Consider the following 20,901-nt stretch of genomic DNA (forward strand, 5'->3'; position numbering starts at 1 on the left):
TACTGAGAAATGTGGCTTTTCACTTTTCTGGTACTTTCAAACCACTTAAAAATAAAAACAGAATTTTCCTTCATGACATCATCATCACATCATAGGGTAATGAAACGACACCACAGAATAAATTCTGTGGGGATTTAGGCAGAGGGAATTAGAGCAGGAATTTCTCTATAAGGTTCTCCAAAAGCTGTTATCTCCTAAAGTCTGAGAAGGATATTGCGGGACCAAATGTACTTCTGGTTTTGTAACAATACAAAACTGTCTTAATACTTTATTTATTTTCTTCTTTAGAAAGTAAAGGCTCACCCCATCTTTTTTGTCTCTTTCTAGTGCTCCATGAAGAAATTCCATTGAGACATCCTCATTTTCATCCAGCCACTGAATGACAAATGGTTCAAACCACCTGAAAATTAAAAGCAATTTTGTAAAGTAGATAGATTTCATAAAGATCCCAAGAGGAGAGACGACATACTACCCAGCAGTTTGGAACCTCGTGTTTTCATGTCTATTCTTATTGCTAAAAAATTCTAATAACCCTGGGACAATTTTTGTCACCAAAATTCTGTAGGTACCAAAAGGCTTTTCAGGCTACAGCTTCACAATACTCTTCCTGGTATACCCTGGTGATGTAAATTAGCAGTAGCCAATTCTCTACCAGTGAAGCATGGCAGGTATGTATCTTCTATCAATACTGGCTCTTTGGTAACATTTATTTTTTATTTGAATATGAAATAACTTGTATATAACTTTGTTTTAGTAAAAATCATCTGTGTTTTATTTTTCTTTAGTTTATGTTAGAAAAATTTAAAGTAATAACAGGCCTCAAACCATCTCAGCAAACCAGCAGACTGGCAGAAGATTAAGGATAGCTCATATAAAAGGACAGGACTGAATATATTTATTGCAGGGAGACAGGTGAAAAGAAAACCAGCAGCTGAGTATAAACCTGATCCAGTAAGAATTACTTCAGTAGTATATCCCATTAGCATTGTATCTTTATCCAAATTTGACTGTAAAACAAATGCAGGGACCTGTAACTAATAGTTCTGCTGTTCCCACATCTCATACCTTCCTCAGACATTTCCTGACCAAAGCATTTTGTCCTCTCTGAAGATGTGCAGTTACAACAACTGTAGAAATCCATGAAATAGCTAATTGCACATTTAACACCTGGACTATTTCACTTGATTGAATGAAGAATTAAAGAGAAGGAAGCATAAAAAGTAGTTGCCAGTGCTACACACCTTGAGATCTTGCACAAACCCAAGCACAAATATTTGACCAAAATAAACCTTGCACGAAGCCCAGACTCATGGAAGCCTTCCCGAAACACCACTTACAGAGAGTATTCAGGCACTGCATCCTTGAAAGCAGAGAGTTCTCGCACATATTCATTATAAAACCATTTCACTTTGAAGTGCAAATTCATATAATCTGTGCTTTTGCATAATCGCTGCTTTTCATGTTCTGTAATAGAAGGAGTGGAAATAAAAGCACTTAATAGTGTTCTAACAGTAAATAACTTTCTTGTGCCTCAGTGCACTGGTGACACAATAATACAGGACTTGCATTTTAAAGCATAATTGGTTTGATTTTTCTAGAGGTAGTAGTACCCACAGTTTCAATTTTCAGGATCTGAGTACCCTTAGGAAAAACAAAAACCAAAGACCAAACCACAAATTAGGCTTCTCATGTCTCTTCACTGCAGTGAGAAAAAAACACAAATTTGCTGACTTCCCATTCTTTAGATTCTTCTTTGGCTGTTAGAAAATGATTAAGAAGCTTTGGAGTGTCAAGCTAGAGAAGACAACCATAGTTGTGTAGTAGCCAGAGGAAGTAACAGCTATAAATGCCAGTCCCACATGAATCTGTGAAACCTACATTCATGAGAGCTAAGAAAAAGAAAGACGAGCCAACTCCACAGCTCTACAGTCCTCTGACTTAGGAAAGATGGTTAAATAAAGTGTTTTTGAAATTTTTCAAATGGACTTCACCTTCTCAGTGTCCTCCTGTTTGCCACATACTGAATATGCAGATGGCGGTGGGTGGCAGGAGTCATAGAGCCACCTGTAATCACTGTCTGCATTTTTAAAGTCTGATTTCATTTGTTTGGAGCAAATGTCCATCTTTCTTCCAGGATTTCAATCCTTGTTTTAGCTTTTACACTAGGCTCTGCATTGTTCACTCAGCCACTGCAGGCCTGGACAGGCTCCATTCCTTCTCTCCATTAGCTAACAGGCACTTTATCCTTGCTCAAATCTTTCATTTCCTTCTCACACAGCATGAAACCAGGGATCCACAAGTTTTGGGCAGAATAATCATACCTTTGCTTACTGCTCACAGCTTCCTAAAATCTCCACAGATGTCATCTGTTTGAGGTGTCACGTCACTCGCACATTCTTCCCTATGTGAAAGGGTAATTTCTTTTCCCAGCTCCCTTAAAAAATGACCTAATACAGGTGCTCAGCCTGAATGATGTTCTTGTGTAAATAGCATGTATTAAGAACTTACCACTTTCAAACCTCCTTTTTGCTTCTTACTTCTGGTTGCTCTGCAACACAGCATTACACAAATCTCCTGCATTTGGATGTGAACCTAATTTTCTTTAACAGTAGGAGCATCCCATCCTCTGTCATACACTTGAATGTACCACTGGATTCTCTGTCAGTGAAAATGCACTATGAACTACACATCCTGTGTTTTTCAGATCTAGCCAGGTACATCAGAAGGAAATGTTTAGTTTTATTATTATGCCAAATCAGCACTCCAGTAGTACACCACGCTATCCAACAAGTGTTTCAGAAGCGTGCTATTATGCAGTGAGTTACTAGGTTTTGTGCAAATCAGCTTATGAAGAGCCCCTGTGGGCTTTTATTGCCTTTTTAGCATTGTAGTAGCATTTTCACCTTCACTGCCTTTCCATCACACTCAAGAAAAAAATCACTAAATAAGTTTCTGTCTAAATAGTGCATTTATTCATTCTTCATGCTACTTGAAAGTACTACAAATTCTCCCCAGCAACGTATCATTGTTACTAGCATTAAACAGAACCAGAGAGAGAAAGATGTTGCCTTCTCTCACAGTTCTGAGGAATCTCTTTTTTTAGGCAGCAGTTTTTTCACAAACTATTATAGAAAGCTAAATGACAAAAAATTTGCTCTAAAAAAGGTATTCTTACAAGGTAGACCAGTCTTTCACTGAGAACAATTATGTTATTGCTATCAAATTCACTGCACATCTGCTGCTTAAGTCTTTGTTAAAAATCTGTCTTATATTGCATCCCAAAAGAGTGGAATTTCTGAAATGAATGCACATTTTTTCATTCAAGCATTGCATAAACGGGTTATTAGATTACAAAATGTAACTTGAGAATGTTTGCTATAGTATGACAAACCAAGGAAATGCTTATTTCAATTTTAGAAATGAGCTACTGACACTAATTGGCAAACTTGTCCAGGAGGGTACAACTTACACATACCATTCACTGGTATTTTCTTCTGGAAGTTAAGATTTATAACACATTAAAAATGAGCACAAAAGTAATTCATGAATAATTGAACTTTTTTCTCCAGGCTGTTATGCCTTGTAGAGAATATTTAAGGAGTCTCCCAGGATATTATTTCTAGTTACATATAAGTGAAAAATACATCCACAAGTCCTGATATTAATGTATGAGAACATCAGCAAACACTTCAGATGACCTACAAAATAATTTAGTATCCATGCATTTTACCTCTTCAGTTCATATAAACCAAAGAACAGAGCAAACAGGTGCCCATATGAGTCAGCCCATGACAATTTTAACTGGATAATAGATGGGTTTATCCATGGTAACCACAGATTTGGTTACAAAGTGGACCAACATCACTGTAGGTGTTCTGAATTTATATTAGGACCAATAGTTCGCTTCCTTAGTTTCTGAAAAACTTGCACAAGCTAATGTACATGTGAGCCAGCACAGGATCCATGGATGCATTTTGGAGATCTGTGTCTATTTCCCTGGAGGAAAAGCTAGTGCCATGTTTCCCTGTACAGACATATCCATTTTGGGCTTTCTGGAAGACAGATGTAGTAGCTGCACAATACAACTCTTTTTTTAAAAAGTCCACTCTTGCTTTGCAAAATTACTATACTACTGAGTCAGTCTGGAACTAAACCTGTCAACTGTGTGCAAGTGTGCTCTCAGGAGAGATGATGACAGAAATACCTGAACATTCTCATAACTGATTCTAGGTAAGGAAATCTCCAGTATAGCAAACCTAATGCTGGTAATGTTTTTTTATTTTGTGCTGCTCTTTTCCTGACACATTCCTTGTAGTGCAGCGTATTTTAATAAGCACCTACTCATCTAATAAGTTCCATAAAGAGGTCGTGTTCAGTTCTCATGCTGGCATATCACTGTGTCATGCATCAATGAAAAAAATACTGATAAGATTCTTGTAAACTGGAACATCTGTAAACTTTAGTTGTGTGTATGGGGCACTTCAGCTGCTTTTAGGAATTGCAGTTCCAGTAAGTGTAATTTTTTCCATCGTTGATGACACTTGGGGTGGGAGGGAGTATCTCCTTAGGGGTGATGCTGTAATGAATGCACTTCCACAGGCCTGCAGCAACAGACATTGTTAACTGCAACCACAATGCAAACTGTATGGAGCTGTTCCATCTCAACGGTACAAATCACGAGATGGGGACCCCCTTAAGAAGAACATCCGTAAGCAACAGCACTGAGGAATGAAAAATAAAATCTGCCCAGATGTTATTTGTATAACCAAGAAAAGAGAGAGATAGTTTTAAAAGCTATTACATGGAATGCATAAATACAGGCAAAAGAACTTGTTGTGTGATGAAACCAGCCACAGACCTGGTGACACTGTATCTGGCACATAACCTAATTGCAGGCAGCAGTTCTTTTAGAGAAAAATGTATAAAGAAACATAATAGGAAGGACTATAATCCAAGGTACTTTCCTCCCAGGCCTTGACAAAACCAATCATGTTTGATTTGGAATCATGTTTGATTTCCTGCTCATTTTTCCAGCAATTTCTAGAGAAAGCTGAGAAGATTTTCTTCAAGTAACAAATAAAACTCATAATGATGATTTACTAAGCAGAAATATCTACATGACACTAAAGACAGAATGTCATTTAACAAACTGGAACAGAATCTTGTTCACTATAGAATCCTTTTTTCTTTTTAACCTATGAGGTAATAACATCACTCTGAGTTTCCATGTAATTTTTGATATAAATTAGTTGCTAAAAAAGGATAAATATTCAGATAATCAAATTGATATTTTGTTCAACTCTGATTTTCCTGATTTAGGTACAAAATCTCAGAGCAATTTTTTTTTCAACAGCAGTTTCCAGTATTTTTTTGTAAAAACATATAGTTAAGCTGCTTGAAGTATTCTAATAAGATGGTTTTAAAGTATATTTTGAATCTTTATGAACAAGAACTTCAAGGAAATTAGTCTGTAAAAAATGAACAAATTGACTAGATACACATAAATATATTTACCTAAAAAAGACTTGTCTAGTTTTCAGACTTTATACATAATTTTTCAGGGAATAATAACTACTAAAAAGAATATTTATGTGAAGCAAATTAATTACATCACAACCAGCTGGTTTGACTGACATAGAAACTATTGCCCTACAGATTTTTAAACAGAAATGATTGAGACTAAGCATATGGGATTTGTGTTTGGATTAACTGCAAATTTTCCCATCAAAACTCAGCTGTTATTTTCAACCATTGTGACATAATTCCATATTATTTGCAATAATTACTTACCAATCTTTCTAGAGACTACCAGCTGCAATCTATTTCCTTCAGAACTGCTGTTTCAGAAAACCTGCTATTTCCAAACTTGCAGTCATATAACTGGGAAGGGTAATTGGGAACACAAACTGAATACAGCTAGTGGAAGAAAAGCTCCTGTAAGGAATGGTATGGATGGGGCATGAATTGGTATTCCTCCCTCTGAATCTGTGGAAACATTACACTGCATAGATGCGCCAGTGTTTTGGATAAAAGTAGAAGTTTATGTGCCTGATCCCAGTGGAATTTCCCCACAATACAGGAGTGGTTGCTATGCCACTGCCTCTTTTAATGTGGGTACTATGCTTGTAGTGCTCTGGATCCCTGTAGTGCTGAAAGAAACGTGAAGCCTCTGATTGTATGAATGTAACATAGCGTACAGGCCACAAATGAAGAAAAAATTTGACTCAAAGTTCAAAACTGATTTAGAAGAAAACATTCCATTCTACTAGAATCTCATCCCAGGATTCTTGTACTCTGCTAAAGGCAATGAAGTCACTGACAATGAAGTTATTAACTGAAATAGAGAGTAGAACAGAACTAATTGATAATTATATATAATTTACATTGATTTTTATAATGTGAAATACTACTGACTTTTCTGAGAGGGCTCTTTGTGTCAAGATAAATATAATAAACCAAAACCTGAAAAACTTCTGTCACTACCTCATTTTTGGATTACACTTATCTCTAAATCACATCTAACCCCCCTTCCAATCCTCCTTTAAAAAATATGTTGTATCTTTCACAACAGACCCTGGTTCTGAAGAATATGATTGAAATTTCAAATACTTCATACTGATGTTTCAACATCTATTCAAATTAATAAAAAAAAAAAGTAATAAAAGTAATAAAAGAAGAAAGGTAATGCTAATATAGGAATCTAATTTATATTGATTAGGCTTTCATAAACCTCTAATATGTATAAAAATTACAAAATAAAGAGAGCCTATATGCCCCCCATCCTTGGAAGTCCTCGAGTCAGGCTGGATTGGGCCCTGAGCAATCTGGTCTAGTGGGTGGCATCCCTGTCCACAGCTTGGGGCTTGGAACTAGATGGCCTAAGTTCCCTTCCAACTCAAACCATTCCACGATTTTATGATTTGATAGTATAATTCTTGAATCTGACATGGAAAACAGAATAAAGGTAACAAAGAGCACTTTGATAGCATTGGAACTTAACTAATGAATACTCAGCTTTGCATCTTCAATGTAATCTTTGTGACAGATTTCTTCCATTTACTTATTGCTTAATTTTTTTAAAAAAAGTGCCTTTCCATGAACCTGATGCTCTGCTCTTTACCTCGTCACAAGTGTGCACAGTGAGCATAAAACCTTATCAAACAGGCATCTTTGCATTTTATAAGCAATTAGCAGAATAAAGTACAAAGCAGGAAGAATCCAGCAGGAAGATAAATACGAAGCTGCACTTAAATAATTACCTGTTTTGTACCTGGCTCTGCCTGCAAAAGCAAAACCACGGAGGTGTTCTCTAATTCTTACCCAGCAAATTGCACTTAAGCTTATTAAAAGATAATGTGGAAACAAGCAGTTTTAATGGATTCATCCTATTCTCCTGGAGGCGAAGCAGTATCAAATATTTAGTTTAGAACAAATGCACTTGACCGTAAGAGGAAATTTACCTCAGCATCTATAGGAGAAAAAGACACAAGTGAATCTCCATTAGTGGAACAGTCCTGAAAGTAAAAGACTGAGTCTTAAACCTAAGAAAACAGAGATTAGGAGAAGAACAGCTACTGTGTGAGGAAAGCTTTAAAGGAGTGTCTTTATGGGCAAGATTAAAAATAGCATACAGGTTGCTTGTAATTTTTAATTTTCTTTAACTCAAATATTTTATTCAAGTTGATAAAGAAATATATTTCATTTCAAGAAAGCTGTTATTAGTTACTGTTTCTCAATGAAAGAAGTCCAAAATGTAACTGGATTCATTGTGTGATTAGCTCACAGAACGCAGGAAGAGGTGCAGCACCTACATTCCACTGCTCCTGTGTGAGAATTATGCAGCTCCACTCTGACAGAGATAGGGGGAAGAAACTCCTCAAGCAAACAAAAGGATGAAAGTTTTCCCCAACCAGCAGATGCAGAACTGCACTAAACAATGCAGGTCCTTCAAGGGACTGTCTTGAGAGGAAAAAGTCACATTTTTGCTCAGAGGTTTTATTTGTTTGCGTTTTTATTTGTTTTTCTTCCCCAGCCATAAAATTAGATCAGACAAAAGATATAACTCCAGCTTTTGTAAAAATGTGGAATGAAATAAAGTGGTATCATCTTACTGGTAAAGAACCGTAATCAAGGACAAGAAGAAAGAAGCAGCAAAATATTCTTCTGGGTTGAGATACCTATAAACTCTGAAGGAAGTCTTGCCTGCCCCTGCTGCTACAGGTGATATACAGCCCATCCAGCTGAACAGAACACTTCCCCCTTCACCTCACTGGTGTGTGGAAAGGACAGGGTCATGTGAGCTGTAAATAACCCATAATTATTAATCAATGTAAGTTTCATTTAAAACCATTTATGCTCATACTCTATCCAGCATGGCGGTACAAGTATAGGTTGACTAACAAAAAACTGCCTTTGCCACAACTACGTAATGTTCAGGAAAAGTTTATGCACATGTTTTTTACAATAAGTGATTGCCTGAGTAGGACCTAACAATAGTGTTTAAGAACAAGAGTATTATTCATTGGTTAAAAAAAAAAGTAAGGACAGAGCTATCATTATTAAATATATGGGACAATATACACTGCTAGTATTGAGTGAAAAGTTTAAGACTGAGCAATGAAGTCAGACATTCACTGATGCACTACATATAGAGAAGCTTAACTTACTAAGGTCACTGTAGATTTGTACTGTGGTACTACTCATTGTTCTGATGATGGTTTAATGTGTAAAATCCAAGAAACCGGGTTAGAGAACAAGGAAATTCTAGATATAACTGTCCCAAGTGCAAGGTTGTGCCATACCAGAGATCTCTGAGGTAGTTCCAAGTAAGAAGACACATTGCTACAGTGCAATCCAAACCCATGAAGTATTAACTCAGCCCCTGGGAGCAGTTTTGCCCACTTCATCTGTCTTAATTACTGGGTCTAATTAACTCCAAAAAAATAGTGCCTTTTGGCATGGCTATGGTGCTTTTTAGGCAAGCCTGGAGATCTCTGCTTTGCCCTCGATAGATGGATTCTCACACTTGCAAAGCTCAGCCCCTCAAGACGTAGAGCATGTAGCTACTGTTATTAACATCCCTGTCTGTTATGGTGACCAAAGAACAGTTCTAACTCCCCTCCTCCTGCAATCATGTCAGCATTCTGTCTTATCTGCCAAAGGAAGGTTTAACTCCAACTGTAATCTCCTTGTCTTTGCCTCTACAGACTCTCTGAATTGCCATGAGACCACAGAGGACTCTTAATTCCTCAGGTGTCTGAAAAGATAAGCATGGAATACATTTGTTGAAAAGTGCCAATGCAGAAATACAACCGACTAAAATAAAAAGGATTCATACTTTGATAGTGATGAAACCTTGCATTCTTGTGGATGCTGCCTTCTTGTCCTTTCCAAAACCTCAGTCTCACCTTCCTTCACCTCTGCAGCCTCCCTCTAAGCCAAGACTATATCTTAAGGGGAACTTTGTAAATTGTAAATTTGGAGTGAAAATAGACTTGAAATCTGCCACCAAATGGCATGACCTTTCTCTGGGCAGCATAAGCCTTTTTGGTTCTTTTTCTATGCTGTCTCTGTGCTTAGCATCTACTCATGGACCTGCCTCTTCTCTTTCAAATCCCTTTATTGGTTTCCGTCATGGAAGAACTATCTGTCAGAGAAACAGGAAAATACTATCTGCTTAAGCACGGAAGACAACAGCAAACTTGGAAAGCAAGCCTACACTAAATGCATAAAATGGTGGAATGACTCTCTCCTTTTCCTATTTTGGTAAGGCTTTCAGAATCTTAGCTTGGCAGCATGGAGACTGTCTATTGCTGTATTTACACAGCAGCAAACTAATTTATGGCCTGATTCTGGTCTTGACTTCTGGCCACTACCAGAATTAGATTATCATAATAACAGCAATTAGGATGTTCTCTTTCTAACAGACTGGACAGCTTCAGACATTTGATCTGACCTATTTGAAAGTTGGAGATATGAAAGATATGAAAAAAGACATTTCTGAGGACAAAGACTAAAAAAAGATACTTTGCATGTCTAATTTCAGCTTATTACTCTCTCAATCTTTTAACTTATGCATCTTCATACTTGTAAAGGAAAAGACTTCCTACCATATGAAGTCAGTAATAAATCTTAAGCGCTGCTGGTGAAATTTTCTCTCTGTCTTCATTCATTTGTGGGATAAATATGGAAAAATCGGGAGAACAGACAGTACAAAAATACTACCATCCTGTAAGATCAGATGATTGTGTAAACCAAATGCCAAACAACAATCTATAATGTATCAAGCAAAACACTGATGCTTCATGAATAGCCTGCAAAGAAGAAAAAAAACCCAAAGAGACCAAATCTAATGAAGACAATTCTCAAAGAGAAACATGTGATACCTTCTTCACGCAAAATCTATACATTAAAATAATCCATTAAGTCAGAAAAAAAAATATAACTGGTGTGAACTCAATTTGTTAAAGTTTGCCTAAAACTTTTAACACTATGCAAAGACTAAATATTTCAATTAACTTAGATTGGAAGAAAATCTAGAATGAAATTATGAACTCAATACCAGATTTTAGTACAATTTTGTTTCCAAGGCATGTCAGCTTGGCACAGTGTAGCCCTGATCTTGGCAGCTGTGGAGACCTGAACTGTGCTTTGCGATGTCCTTTCCTCCCTCATCAAAAATCCGAGCCGATCCCCAATGCCAATTTGCTGCCTTGGTACTCACAGAGACCTGGATTTGCTCTTCTCTAGCCAAAGGCCACTGCCATGGCAGCTGCTGTTGTCTCTGACTTCTCCATGTCACAGCAGCAGCCTCCTGGTTGGCAAGGACCAAAGGAGAAGAGAAGGCAGAGGGCGTGTGGTGCCTGCTGGTGCCCCTCACAGGGCTGCTGGGTTGTTCTGCAAGAGGAGGTGGGCAGAGGACACTGTTTGAGCAGCAGTTCTGCAGTGCACACATGCCCCGAGCAGATCCAGGAGGAATTCAGCTGTACAGGGAGAGGAGAAAGCCTGAGCAGCCATTCTGAACTGCGCTCAGGAAAAAGGGAAAAGGAATGGAAAGTTGGATGCTCCCGTATTTGCTGTCTTCCTATTTCCTGAATTTAAACTGATGGGTCTGGCTGGATATATTTGTGAATACATAAAGTGGGTAAAACCAGAAAGAGGGCCTCGGATGAGCTAATCTAATCTTTTTTATCACATGAGCAATCCTTTTGCAAACAATTCTGGACCAGTTCATTGCTTCTTGATTGGATGCAGAAAGGAATCAACTTTGTAACACAAAAGATTCTGTTTCAGGAGATTAATACTAAATTGGAGTAGGGAAAGATTGCAATCACAGCCCTGGACACTAGGTATGAACAGATGGTAGCCTACGTTAATAACTTGGAAGGCAAGAGTAGCATAGCAGAATGCAATGCATTTTAATGAACTCCATTAAAACCATGAGGACCAACTGCGAACATATTTAAGGGCTTGCTTTTAATCTTACAGAATTTAAAGAAAAAAAACTTATTTCCATCAAAAACTGAGTTAAACCCAGTTTGTAGAATATCTATGGAAATAATTAATAATTCAAATCCCAGCAAAGCTGGGTAGAGGATCAGCACACTGATCTATATTTTGTGACTAGATTTATTGAGGTTCCTGTTTAGCAATGAAATAATAGAAGGTGAAATTGTGTATATTTATAATAATTTATACTAATTTCAAATTCCCTTAATTATTATTTATATGCAGGAATGGTTTCACTAATGATTCTGGGAGCAGCTTAGAATTCCTAATGCCAACAATGGCATTTCCTCTCCTCAGAAGGTCAGTATCCTCAGCAACACAGAAATGAGACCACATTCAGGGACTGGTCTGAAACATAAAAAGTTAAATGCCTTCTATATCTCTCTCTGCAGAATAAGAATTAATATTAACATTAATATTTATTTTAAAGTCCTGATTCAACCCAACCATCCACACATCAATATATTGTATAATTAACTCTTTCTTAAGAGCTTCTTGTTCTACTTTTTACAGCTAAGACACAAACCATGGCTTGATCTGAAGCTGCCTTTTGAGTGATCAGTGTGCTCTACTTAACACTCATAATTGAGTGATGTTTTGTGAATGATCTTGTTGCAGTACAGAACGTTTACAGTTCAGTGGCTAAAGCACTACAAGCTCTGTGTGCTCAGGGATGTCTGTGTGCAGAGCGTAACTACACACTCAAGGTTATGAAGTCATGGCAGTTGGTGGCTATTAGAAAACCTTAGTAATCTGTGCTAACTATCTGTAAGGGAATCACAACACTGAGTTACTGAAGAGCAATTTTCTGGTAGCTGTTCCTGACTCACAGCCTCTCCAGATAGAAGGTTATTTCACTGATGGAACTGGGAATATGCTTTAATCCAAAACAGTGGCTTTCACTTAGTCTTCATGTTTCTCAGCTCTTGGAAGCTTTTGCCTTCACTGATCACTCCTAAAGGATGATGTCCTGCCTGACACCCCTCCTCAAACTTGTACTTCTGATTCACTCTGACATGACTACAGAACATCACTTTGAAACAACAGTTGCAATAAATCTTCTCCTACCCACATCTAAGATGTCTCATGTCTTCTGTTGTTGTTGTACATATTTTAATTACCTTCCTTCCTTTCTCCTCTTTTTCCTCTGCTGTTCTTAGTATGGAAGTTCCACATTCAAATAACACAATTAAGAAAATAAAGTAACACAACAGCAGATGAACAAAACAGGTTTTCCATCAATAGCCGTTCTAGCCACTCATCTTTTCTCTTTCTTTATCATCATAAAAATCCACAATGTCATCAAAGCACCACCACACTGATATTATCGCATTAGACATTCTGGAGAGAATAATACAGAAGTGAATCTTCAAATATTTGGGTTTTTTAATCCTTTATGCCTGCTGAATTGCATTGTTATTTAAATCCAACCTCATACGTTTTTTCTCACCCCTTTCAGACTTGCTCTGTAGTTAGTAGCAGACTTGACTAAAGACAATGCCAGTTTCATGCAGGTATTTTCACTTGGTTTGCTGCAATAACCATATTTTATTGTGTGTTTGAAGCCATTAGTTGGAAACAGTCTGCTATACAGCAAAACCCTGTGTATTTTAACAATGGTTAACCACAGCAATATCTTAAAGAGATAAAATGAAACTGCATTTGATTCTGCGGGAACTGAAGTGAATACACCCTGCCTTTTGAACACAAAAAGATTTAATTAAAAGTGTGTGCTTTCTCCATAATTTCATTCTGCAAATGTTCCTTATGGGCAAGTTAGCAATTTTCAGCTATTGAGAAAAATTGGAGTGTCTACAATGCTCTCTAGCAAGCACATGCGTGCCTCTTTGGACAGTGAAGATTTTTATCAGGTCTAAGAAGCAGCATTTCAAATCACAGTTCTTTCTTCCACAGATAACTTCATATATTCACAGAACAATGATTTAGTTCCTTATAACCCTTCTTTTTCACTAACTTATGAAGCATCTTAAACAAGTACACCAGAAAGCTCTAACCACACACAGAAATCTGGTGCCAGGTATCACTTACAGTGAAAATCAGTCTTGGTGAACTCACTAGTGTAATTAATAGTTTGTTCTAATTACCTTCCAGAGCATATTTCATGTCTTGGGCAAACAGAGTCCACATGATTTCAGCACTGATTTTTCCCATGTTCAGCTCTTGAGGGAACCTGCAATCAATCACATTACAACAGTTCACCTGCTGCTAGGAACTACGCTTACAGCTGCACAGCAAAAAGGCAAATAATTCCACAACATAATTCCCCTAGTATGCAATTACTGTATTTTATGTTTTGCAACAATTATATAACCCATCCAAGCTTTAAATAAAAACATCCCCAATGTGAGGGGCCTGGGTAAATAATTAGTTAAATGTTGCACAAATTCCCCTCATATGACATTTTAAATCAAGAGATATTAATCTATCTTGCAGATGATTCTGCAACTTGAGATAAATCAGATGGCTTATGAAGAATATGAAACAGTTGGCTCAGATGTTTAGCAGCTACAGGTTTTCCTTAATTCCCTTGTGACACTGCTGTCTGTGAAGCTATACTGGTTTATATACTCATAGAATCCAATTCACTGAAGACTTCCACCTTGACATATAGATAAAACATTAAAGAATGTAACAAGTAGTGAAATGCAGATTTTGATTCAAAATCTTAGTTTTGGTCTTATGCTTCATGTCATCTTTGAAAAACAGTCCTTTTTAGATACTTTCTGCTGTTATCAATTAAGTACTTTTACACAACTTTTTCACAGATCCCAGCTGCTTCTCATTCTAAGTAAAAGAAAGGCTTTAATCTTTGAGTTACTATTTTCGCTGTTATCAACTAGCAAAAGCTGGCATTTTAGTGATCAACACTGTGTTTTACATCACATTTTTTGTCTTAAAAAAAGGGCTGTCTTTAGTGCAGATGTGGGACTGACATTAATATGAGCCATTCTCAGGGCACAGAAGCAGAGCCAGGCAGGTCAGGCAGCTGAAGAGCAGAAAGTAGAGCACAGAACCTCCCAGTGGGGTAAAGCAGTTGTTTATAGCACAGGGTGCAGTGAGAGCCACAGAAATACACCCACAGTTCACAAGGAATACAAAAAAGAAGGGAATATATTCATGAGGAAATACACAGAGCTGTGTGGCTTTTGTGTTGAGTTTATTACACTTTCTACGAGCAGAGAATTTGATCCAAAGTGTTTTGACCTTTTATTAAAGCACTAATAAAACTCAAAAAATATTCTCTAATAATTTTTGTAAAAATGTAAGAATTTTTAAAGGTCTTGTTGACATAGAAAGAATGGGAATTAAAAGTGGTAGCAGTATGATCTAAGTAATGTATTCCTTTTAGAGACCTATTTGACCCTGATCATATCTGCAAAGAAGAAGTACTTAAACAGCTCATTAGCTCTGCCACTTTAATAGGGAGCAGTTGCTAGCTCATTTCACTGAGCCTTCTTTATGCTAATGGCTTCTCAATTAAAGAACTTGGTATTAATTTAAATAATACCAAACCCGACAAAATTAATTTCTGTTCAAAAGCTGAAATGTATTTCAGCTGTCTTAATTTCTTTACTTCCAGTCCACCCTGAGCTCTCCCTTAGCACCAGACTCGAACTTTGACAGTGTTGCTCTGAGGAAGTATTTAACAGCTAATTTAATATTGACACTTTCTTTTGACCATATTGCAAAGCTGGCCATAAGGCAAGGCTGGATCTGATAAAAACACACTTGCTTGATTAGTGATTAATATATATGTCGGTGCATTTTAAAATTGGGAAAGCATATGCACACACAAACTGCCATTTTCAATGTTGTTTAAATTACTGTAGTTCAACATATCCCACCTGGCGTCACTTAGGTGAAATCTAAAATTGATGGTAGTTTTTATACTTCTAACAGATTGGTGGGCAATGCACAGCTGTCAGTCATGGGCCTCATGTAACTACCAGAGGTATCCTTGCAGTTTACTATATGTGAGAAGCTGACATAGCTAATGCACAACAGAAGCCCACAGCACATTCCACCTGCTAAAGATAAATGGTAACAGAAGCAGCTGTCTTTTTAAAGGGAAGAGATAATCAAAGGTCAAATACTAAAGCATCTATATAAGTATGGTATTTTTTATTATTTGTACTTTATCACCTTATTTTTAGGTAAAAAGACCTTTTCAAACTACTTCAGAATTTGATCCCTAAGCAGCAAAATACCAGAGAAATTTCCCATGCAAATCTCTACACATCACATTTTCTAATCTTTGTAAAAGCCATGTATTTTCACATTTCTCAGTGAAGCAAAAGGACAACCAGGAGAGCACTGTTAGTCATTTAGCTTGCTCTTGCTACAGTTATTTCTGCCCCATAGGCCATAATTTTCTCAATTTCTATGTCGTTCTTGGAACTATATAAAATCTCAGTTTATCCAGAGGAGTTATGTTGCCCATACAGGACCATATCCATGTATTTCCAAAAATACTAAATTGCATATACAAGACAGCCACTTATAAATGTCTTCTCTCTATTGATTTTAATTAAGCAAAAATTAAGTGAAAACAGTTCTCACTGGCTATTTCTAACACTGGGCTATATATAAAACCACAGATCAATGGAATGAAATTGAACTCAACTTAAAACAAAATGAAAAGAATCAATGTATAAGCAAAACATAAATAACCCCCCAAAGCATTTATCCTAGACAATACTGGGTGTTTTTAGCTCAACCCAAAACTCGGAAAATTCTATCACGACAATTAAAAATGCTTTTTCTTTATTTGTGATGCCAAATCTCCAGTCTGCTACACCTTGAGAATATCAAAGTCTCTGAACATCAGATGGACTTTCTCAGAGTAGCTCATTTTCCATACTTGGTTGCTTCAATCTCATCCAGGTGCTAATTCGCACCAGTCCTAGGGAGAGAATACATTCATTTTTGTGCTGTGCATGCAGCAAGAGTTTAGACCACACCATCTGTGGATGACTGCCCATGGCCACTGATTCACTAACCCTTAAGATGAAAGTTCTATCTGATTTTGGAAAATATGTGTTCTATTAAAACTGTGAGCTGAGAGTTCATTTATTCTTACATTTTGTGCTCTATCCTCCATCTATCCAAAGCTTATTTTTACTCAAAGTAACATTCCATTCCCTGAAGAAAAAATAATGGGCAAGACAGATACTTTATAAAGCCTATATAACTAATCTGGTCTGTCAGTGTATGATGCATTGTTACAGGACAAGACGACAGTGGGTATTGTGAAGAAATGAGAACAGCTTTGTTACACACATAATGGTCAGAATTTCAATGAAAGACATGATATTCATATGCTTCCACAGAATAAAGCGTAATTGATAATGGGGAATATCACTGGATCAAGACACAAACCACATCAGATACACTTTCCATCATCAAAGAAACATTCTAAAGTTAGGCTGACATAGTCCAATCCATGATACAGTGTACTCTGATTTTTTCACTTCCTTCCATATTTTTTTTTCCACTGACCTGTGTTTCATAACTCACTGATACGTAGGTCACAATTATGCTGTTTCTACAATATAAGTTACTATCCCCAACTTCTCAGAGACACTAAACATCCTAGCTCCTGAAGCGTGAGGAAATCTGCTTCTGCAGATTTCATGTGTTTGTCCTTTCCATACTGTGTGGAACACAATGTGATCACAGAGAAAACAGATCCTTACGTTGCAAAGATCTAAGGATCAGTAAAGAACAAATTTAAAAGTCCCACTAGAGCTGTCTCAATTCTTATATTTTTACTATAATGACAACTTGACTGTTCTGAGTATATGTGCAAAAAAAAGAAGGTGCAGAAGCCCAAATTTTGATCTTGCTTTCAAAATACAGAAGCATATTTGACTTGAAGATTTTGTCCTTAATTTGATGTTTCTTTTATTAGAATAAATATTTTATTTTATTTTGATAGCAATTTCTCCTGTTTCACAGCACATACAGTGCATATTCAGAAGTGCTAGGAAGTCCTAGATTTGCTTGTGAATCAGGTTTCAAACACATTTTACATTGTTTAACTATCAGAATGAGAATTTTACAACTTAAATACCAGACCGTTTATCTCTCAAACTTGTCAAGTTTCTCAAGTCATACAGGAACTGCAGGTTCACCACACTCACACTGGGGGGTCTGGTATGGTCTGTCAGCGGATGCAATGCTCGCTGAGGCCATCATGTCATGTTTCATCTGGATTCATAATCTGATACAGTTCAAACTACTCCATCACAGCATAATTTTTGCCTCTAAGGTAGATATAAAAATAGGGTTTCCAAAACTGGCTGAGGGTTAGAATTCTGAGCAATATTATACAATTGTGAAAACTTCTATCAGAATGTTCTCCTGGGGATCTTTGGTTACCTCATTTCTAAAATAGGATTCAAATGGATGCAGGCCTGAGAAGTCCACTGAGACACTGCATTGCCATATATTTCTGATAAGGAGTCATATTTTTGCAGTATTCTTGTGTATTCAATTTATGTTTCCCATTCATCCATTTTAACCCATTTTCTTTTCTGGGGTAAGCAGGGGGGAAGAGGCTGTCTCTTTTCTTCTCAACAGTTTTTACACGCTGCTTTTGTGTTAGGAGCAGCTCATCTTTTTAAAAAACGTATCCAAAGCAAATCTGAGCAGTTTTTCAAGTCTTTTTTCCACCCACAGCCTCTTCATTTTTTACTTCTGATGTCTCCTGCTACTAGAAGACATGTTATTCCCTGTGTTCACTCTCTCACGAAACAACAGCAAAAACAAGAGAGAAGTCAGAGACACAAGCTCTCTCCTTTAATCTGTCCCAATTCTGTCCACTCCTGATTCTCTTTTCACATCTTACACAATCATTCATCTGTACTTTAGGGAACCTACTAATCCCCTTAGAAGAACTCTGTTCTTTATGCCTTTACTTTCTCCCTCACATTTGTATCAAAATACAGCTACAATAATTTTTAGGATAATTAACCCACAATTACACTTGTTTAATCTCAATGAAGACACTGAAATGAATCACATATATGTATTTGTCACAATTAGATATTTTACAGTGAGTGTATTATTTATAAAGCCTGTCAGACAAAAAGTTGAGCTTTCATTAATGGAGAAACTTCACAATATGTTATAAAAATGGATTAAACAGGAAAAGTGTTTTCTTTCCCCTATAGGATAAGAACTTATTCCTTAATAAGGTCAGTGCAACAGATGATTGAACAAAGAAATGCTTATTATCCAGGACTGAAATAATGCTTCATTTATTTCAGTAAAGTAAAGGAAGGAGTCAGAAGTCAATGAAATATCTTTCAGCTTCTGGTTATCACCAGGAGGTTTCTTTGTTACTTTTACAGTAGGGCCATAAATAGAATGGTGCCTTTTATCAGCAGACAAGCGTATCTCAATGTGCAGAGTGCCTTTTAGTATCTACCCTGTTTTGGCTGAAAAAAACAGACTGCTCCTGCTCCCCTTCAGAGCATTCAATTAAATGCAACTACAGAAACCTCTATTAATTGTTTAGTCATAATACAGATGTAAGTTACAATGTTAACTTTTGCATAAGTCATCACAGCTAGACTGTGCCCAGATTTTCTGCAATCTCTCTGTAAAATGGCTCCAAAGAGCTAAAGCATTTCCCTAGGGCCTCATCACGTCACATTTCAATTAGTGTGAGGTCTCTTTCTCCAGCTGTAATACGTGAAACATGTTTTTTTGCACTCTTTCTATATATTTCATGTTCAAACTCCAGAACCACTTTTTTTTCTGTGTTTATCGATTGTTTCTCTCCTTTCTATTCATGTATCAACCTCAAGTTATTTGACTTGTCTTGGTTATGGATTGTACCTCCCTCATCTGCTACATCTTCAATTCTGAGAACTCAAATTCCATCTCCAGGATACTGCTCTCCACTTTATACATTTTCAAGTCAGTCTGGCTAGCCAATCAAAAATTTGGAGAGGGTCTCTTTGTGAAGTTCATTATTTTTTTACAATTACATGCCTAAAAATCATACCTAAAAGAGTCTCAGCATGATTTGAATACCATGTGTGCCAAGCTACTCTCATATCATCAATACCATCACACTGAAAATTCCCTTCACTGAAATTTCACTGACATTTCCCTTCCATCCATTTAGCTCTTACATAATATTTTGCTACTTAAATTTTTGGGATGACTCATATACCACGTCTTTAATGCTCCTAAACCAAAAGATTCTCTTTCCATTAACAGAGAACTAAATTTTTATCAAACTATGTCAATGTTACATTCTGTATAAAAATCTCTAGCTAGATTCTATTTAAAATACAACTTTTGATTCAGGTGTATTTCTTATCCTTATTTTAATAAATCCATGATTCTTAATTTTTATGGGGAAAGTAATTACTTACTGGTTCAAGATTGGTGTATATGCTGTTTTATCTTCATCTATAATGGTGACCATCAGAGTAATAAGCTGTGCCCAGAAATCCAAATTCTTTGTTGTTGGTCCCTGTTCTTCTTTAGGAACTTCTTGTTTCTTACTCTGTTGAAACAAGATTGAAAATATTTTTATTAGTGAAATGCTATGGGGCTTCCACCTACAGATTATTACTTGATTGGGAAGAGTGATCTATCTTTAGAATCTTTAGAAATTTTGGACCAAGACTGGCTAACCAACAGAGCAGAACGTATGAAAAACTGTACTTAGCTGTGCACAAATATTAAGAAACATAGCGCAAAGATTGTCAGGTCAGCAAAGAAGATCAATACAGACTTGGTTTTTAGTGCATGCCCACACTTTAATCAGATGCATTAATAAATTCTTTGCTGTGTTGAGATTCACTGCAGGTAGAATTGCCTGTTGAGGCAGAACTTTTATACCCTACACAATAAAGACTGAAAAAAACCCAATGCTAAGGAGTGTTTATTATTTTGGTTTGAATTATACACTTAAGGTATTCAGCCTAACAGCTGCTATAATGTATGTTCTAAATGAAGAAGCAGTTGAATTTCCCTTTATTTTATTGAGAATTTTAGTATCTTTAATGTGACTAAAATGTGCATTTACAGATAGACTTCATCTCTACTGTTTTTATTTATGAACGCTGAGTCTACAATTTACTAGACAAAAGTATTTTGCATTCCTTTTCTTGGCAGAAAGATCAGATTCCTTATCACTGTCCAATAAATAACTTCATTGTAAGGACCCAAACATGAAAAGAAGTCTTTTTAATTCTGTATGAACACACACATACATACAGAAATAATTTTTGCCCCACAGAGCTATGTCTGCACATGGTAGATCTACACATGCTCCTCTACACAGCTGTCTGAGATAGAAAAGGGTCTCAACTACTAAGTCAGAAAATAAACACGCCTGTGATCCTGCAA

General features: G+C 36.7%; 1 protein-coding gene and 1 long non-coding RNA gene across 8 annotated transcripts in view; one reads left to right on the forward strand and one right to left on the reverse strand.

Annotated features, from left to right (window-relative positions):
* The window catches only part of LOC125332509, a 35,910-nt gene extending 24,285 nt beyond the window's left edge, over positions 1-11,625 (forward strand). The window contains exons 4-5 of one of the 2 annotated variants that reach the window (XR_007206533.1): positions 328-8,329; positions 9,207-11,625. This is a non-coding gene — a long non-coding RNA (uncharacterized LOC125332509). Of the gene's footprint in view, positions 1-327 lie in introns of both variants that reach the window. The other variant, XR_007206532.1, reaches the window with a different exon arrangement.
* Positions 1-20,901, reverse strand: part of UNC13C (unc-13 homolog C) — a 125,166-nt gene that overhangs the window by 33,740 nt on the left and 70,525 nt on the right. For all 6 annotated transcript variants that reach the window (XM_048317430.1, XM_048317432.1, XM_048317431.1 and 3 more), the window contains 4 exons: positions 19,920-20,053; positions 13,614-13,699; positions 1,338-1,464; positions 304-400 (listed from right to left, as the gene is read on the reverse strand). In XM_048317430.1, coding sequence (XP_048173387.1) covers positions 304-400; positions 1,338-1,464; positions 13,614-13,699; positions 19,920-20,053 — 444 coding nt within the window. The remainder of the gene's footprint in view (positions 1-303; positions 401-1,337; positions 1,465-13,613; positions 13,700-19,919; positions 20,054-20,901) is intronic.

This window comes from Corvus hawaiiensis, chromosome 13 (assembly GCF_020740725.1).
Source record: "Corvus hawaiiensis isolate bCorHaw1 chromosome 13, bCorHaw1.pri.cur, whole genome shotgun sequence".
Lineage (NCBI taxonomy): Eukaryota > Metazoa > Chordata > Aves > Passeriformes > Corvidae > Corvus > Corvus hawaiiensis.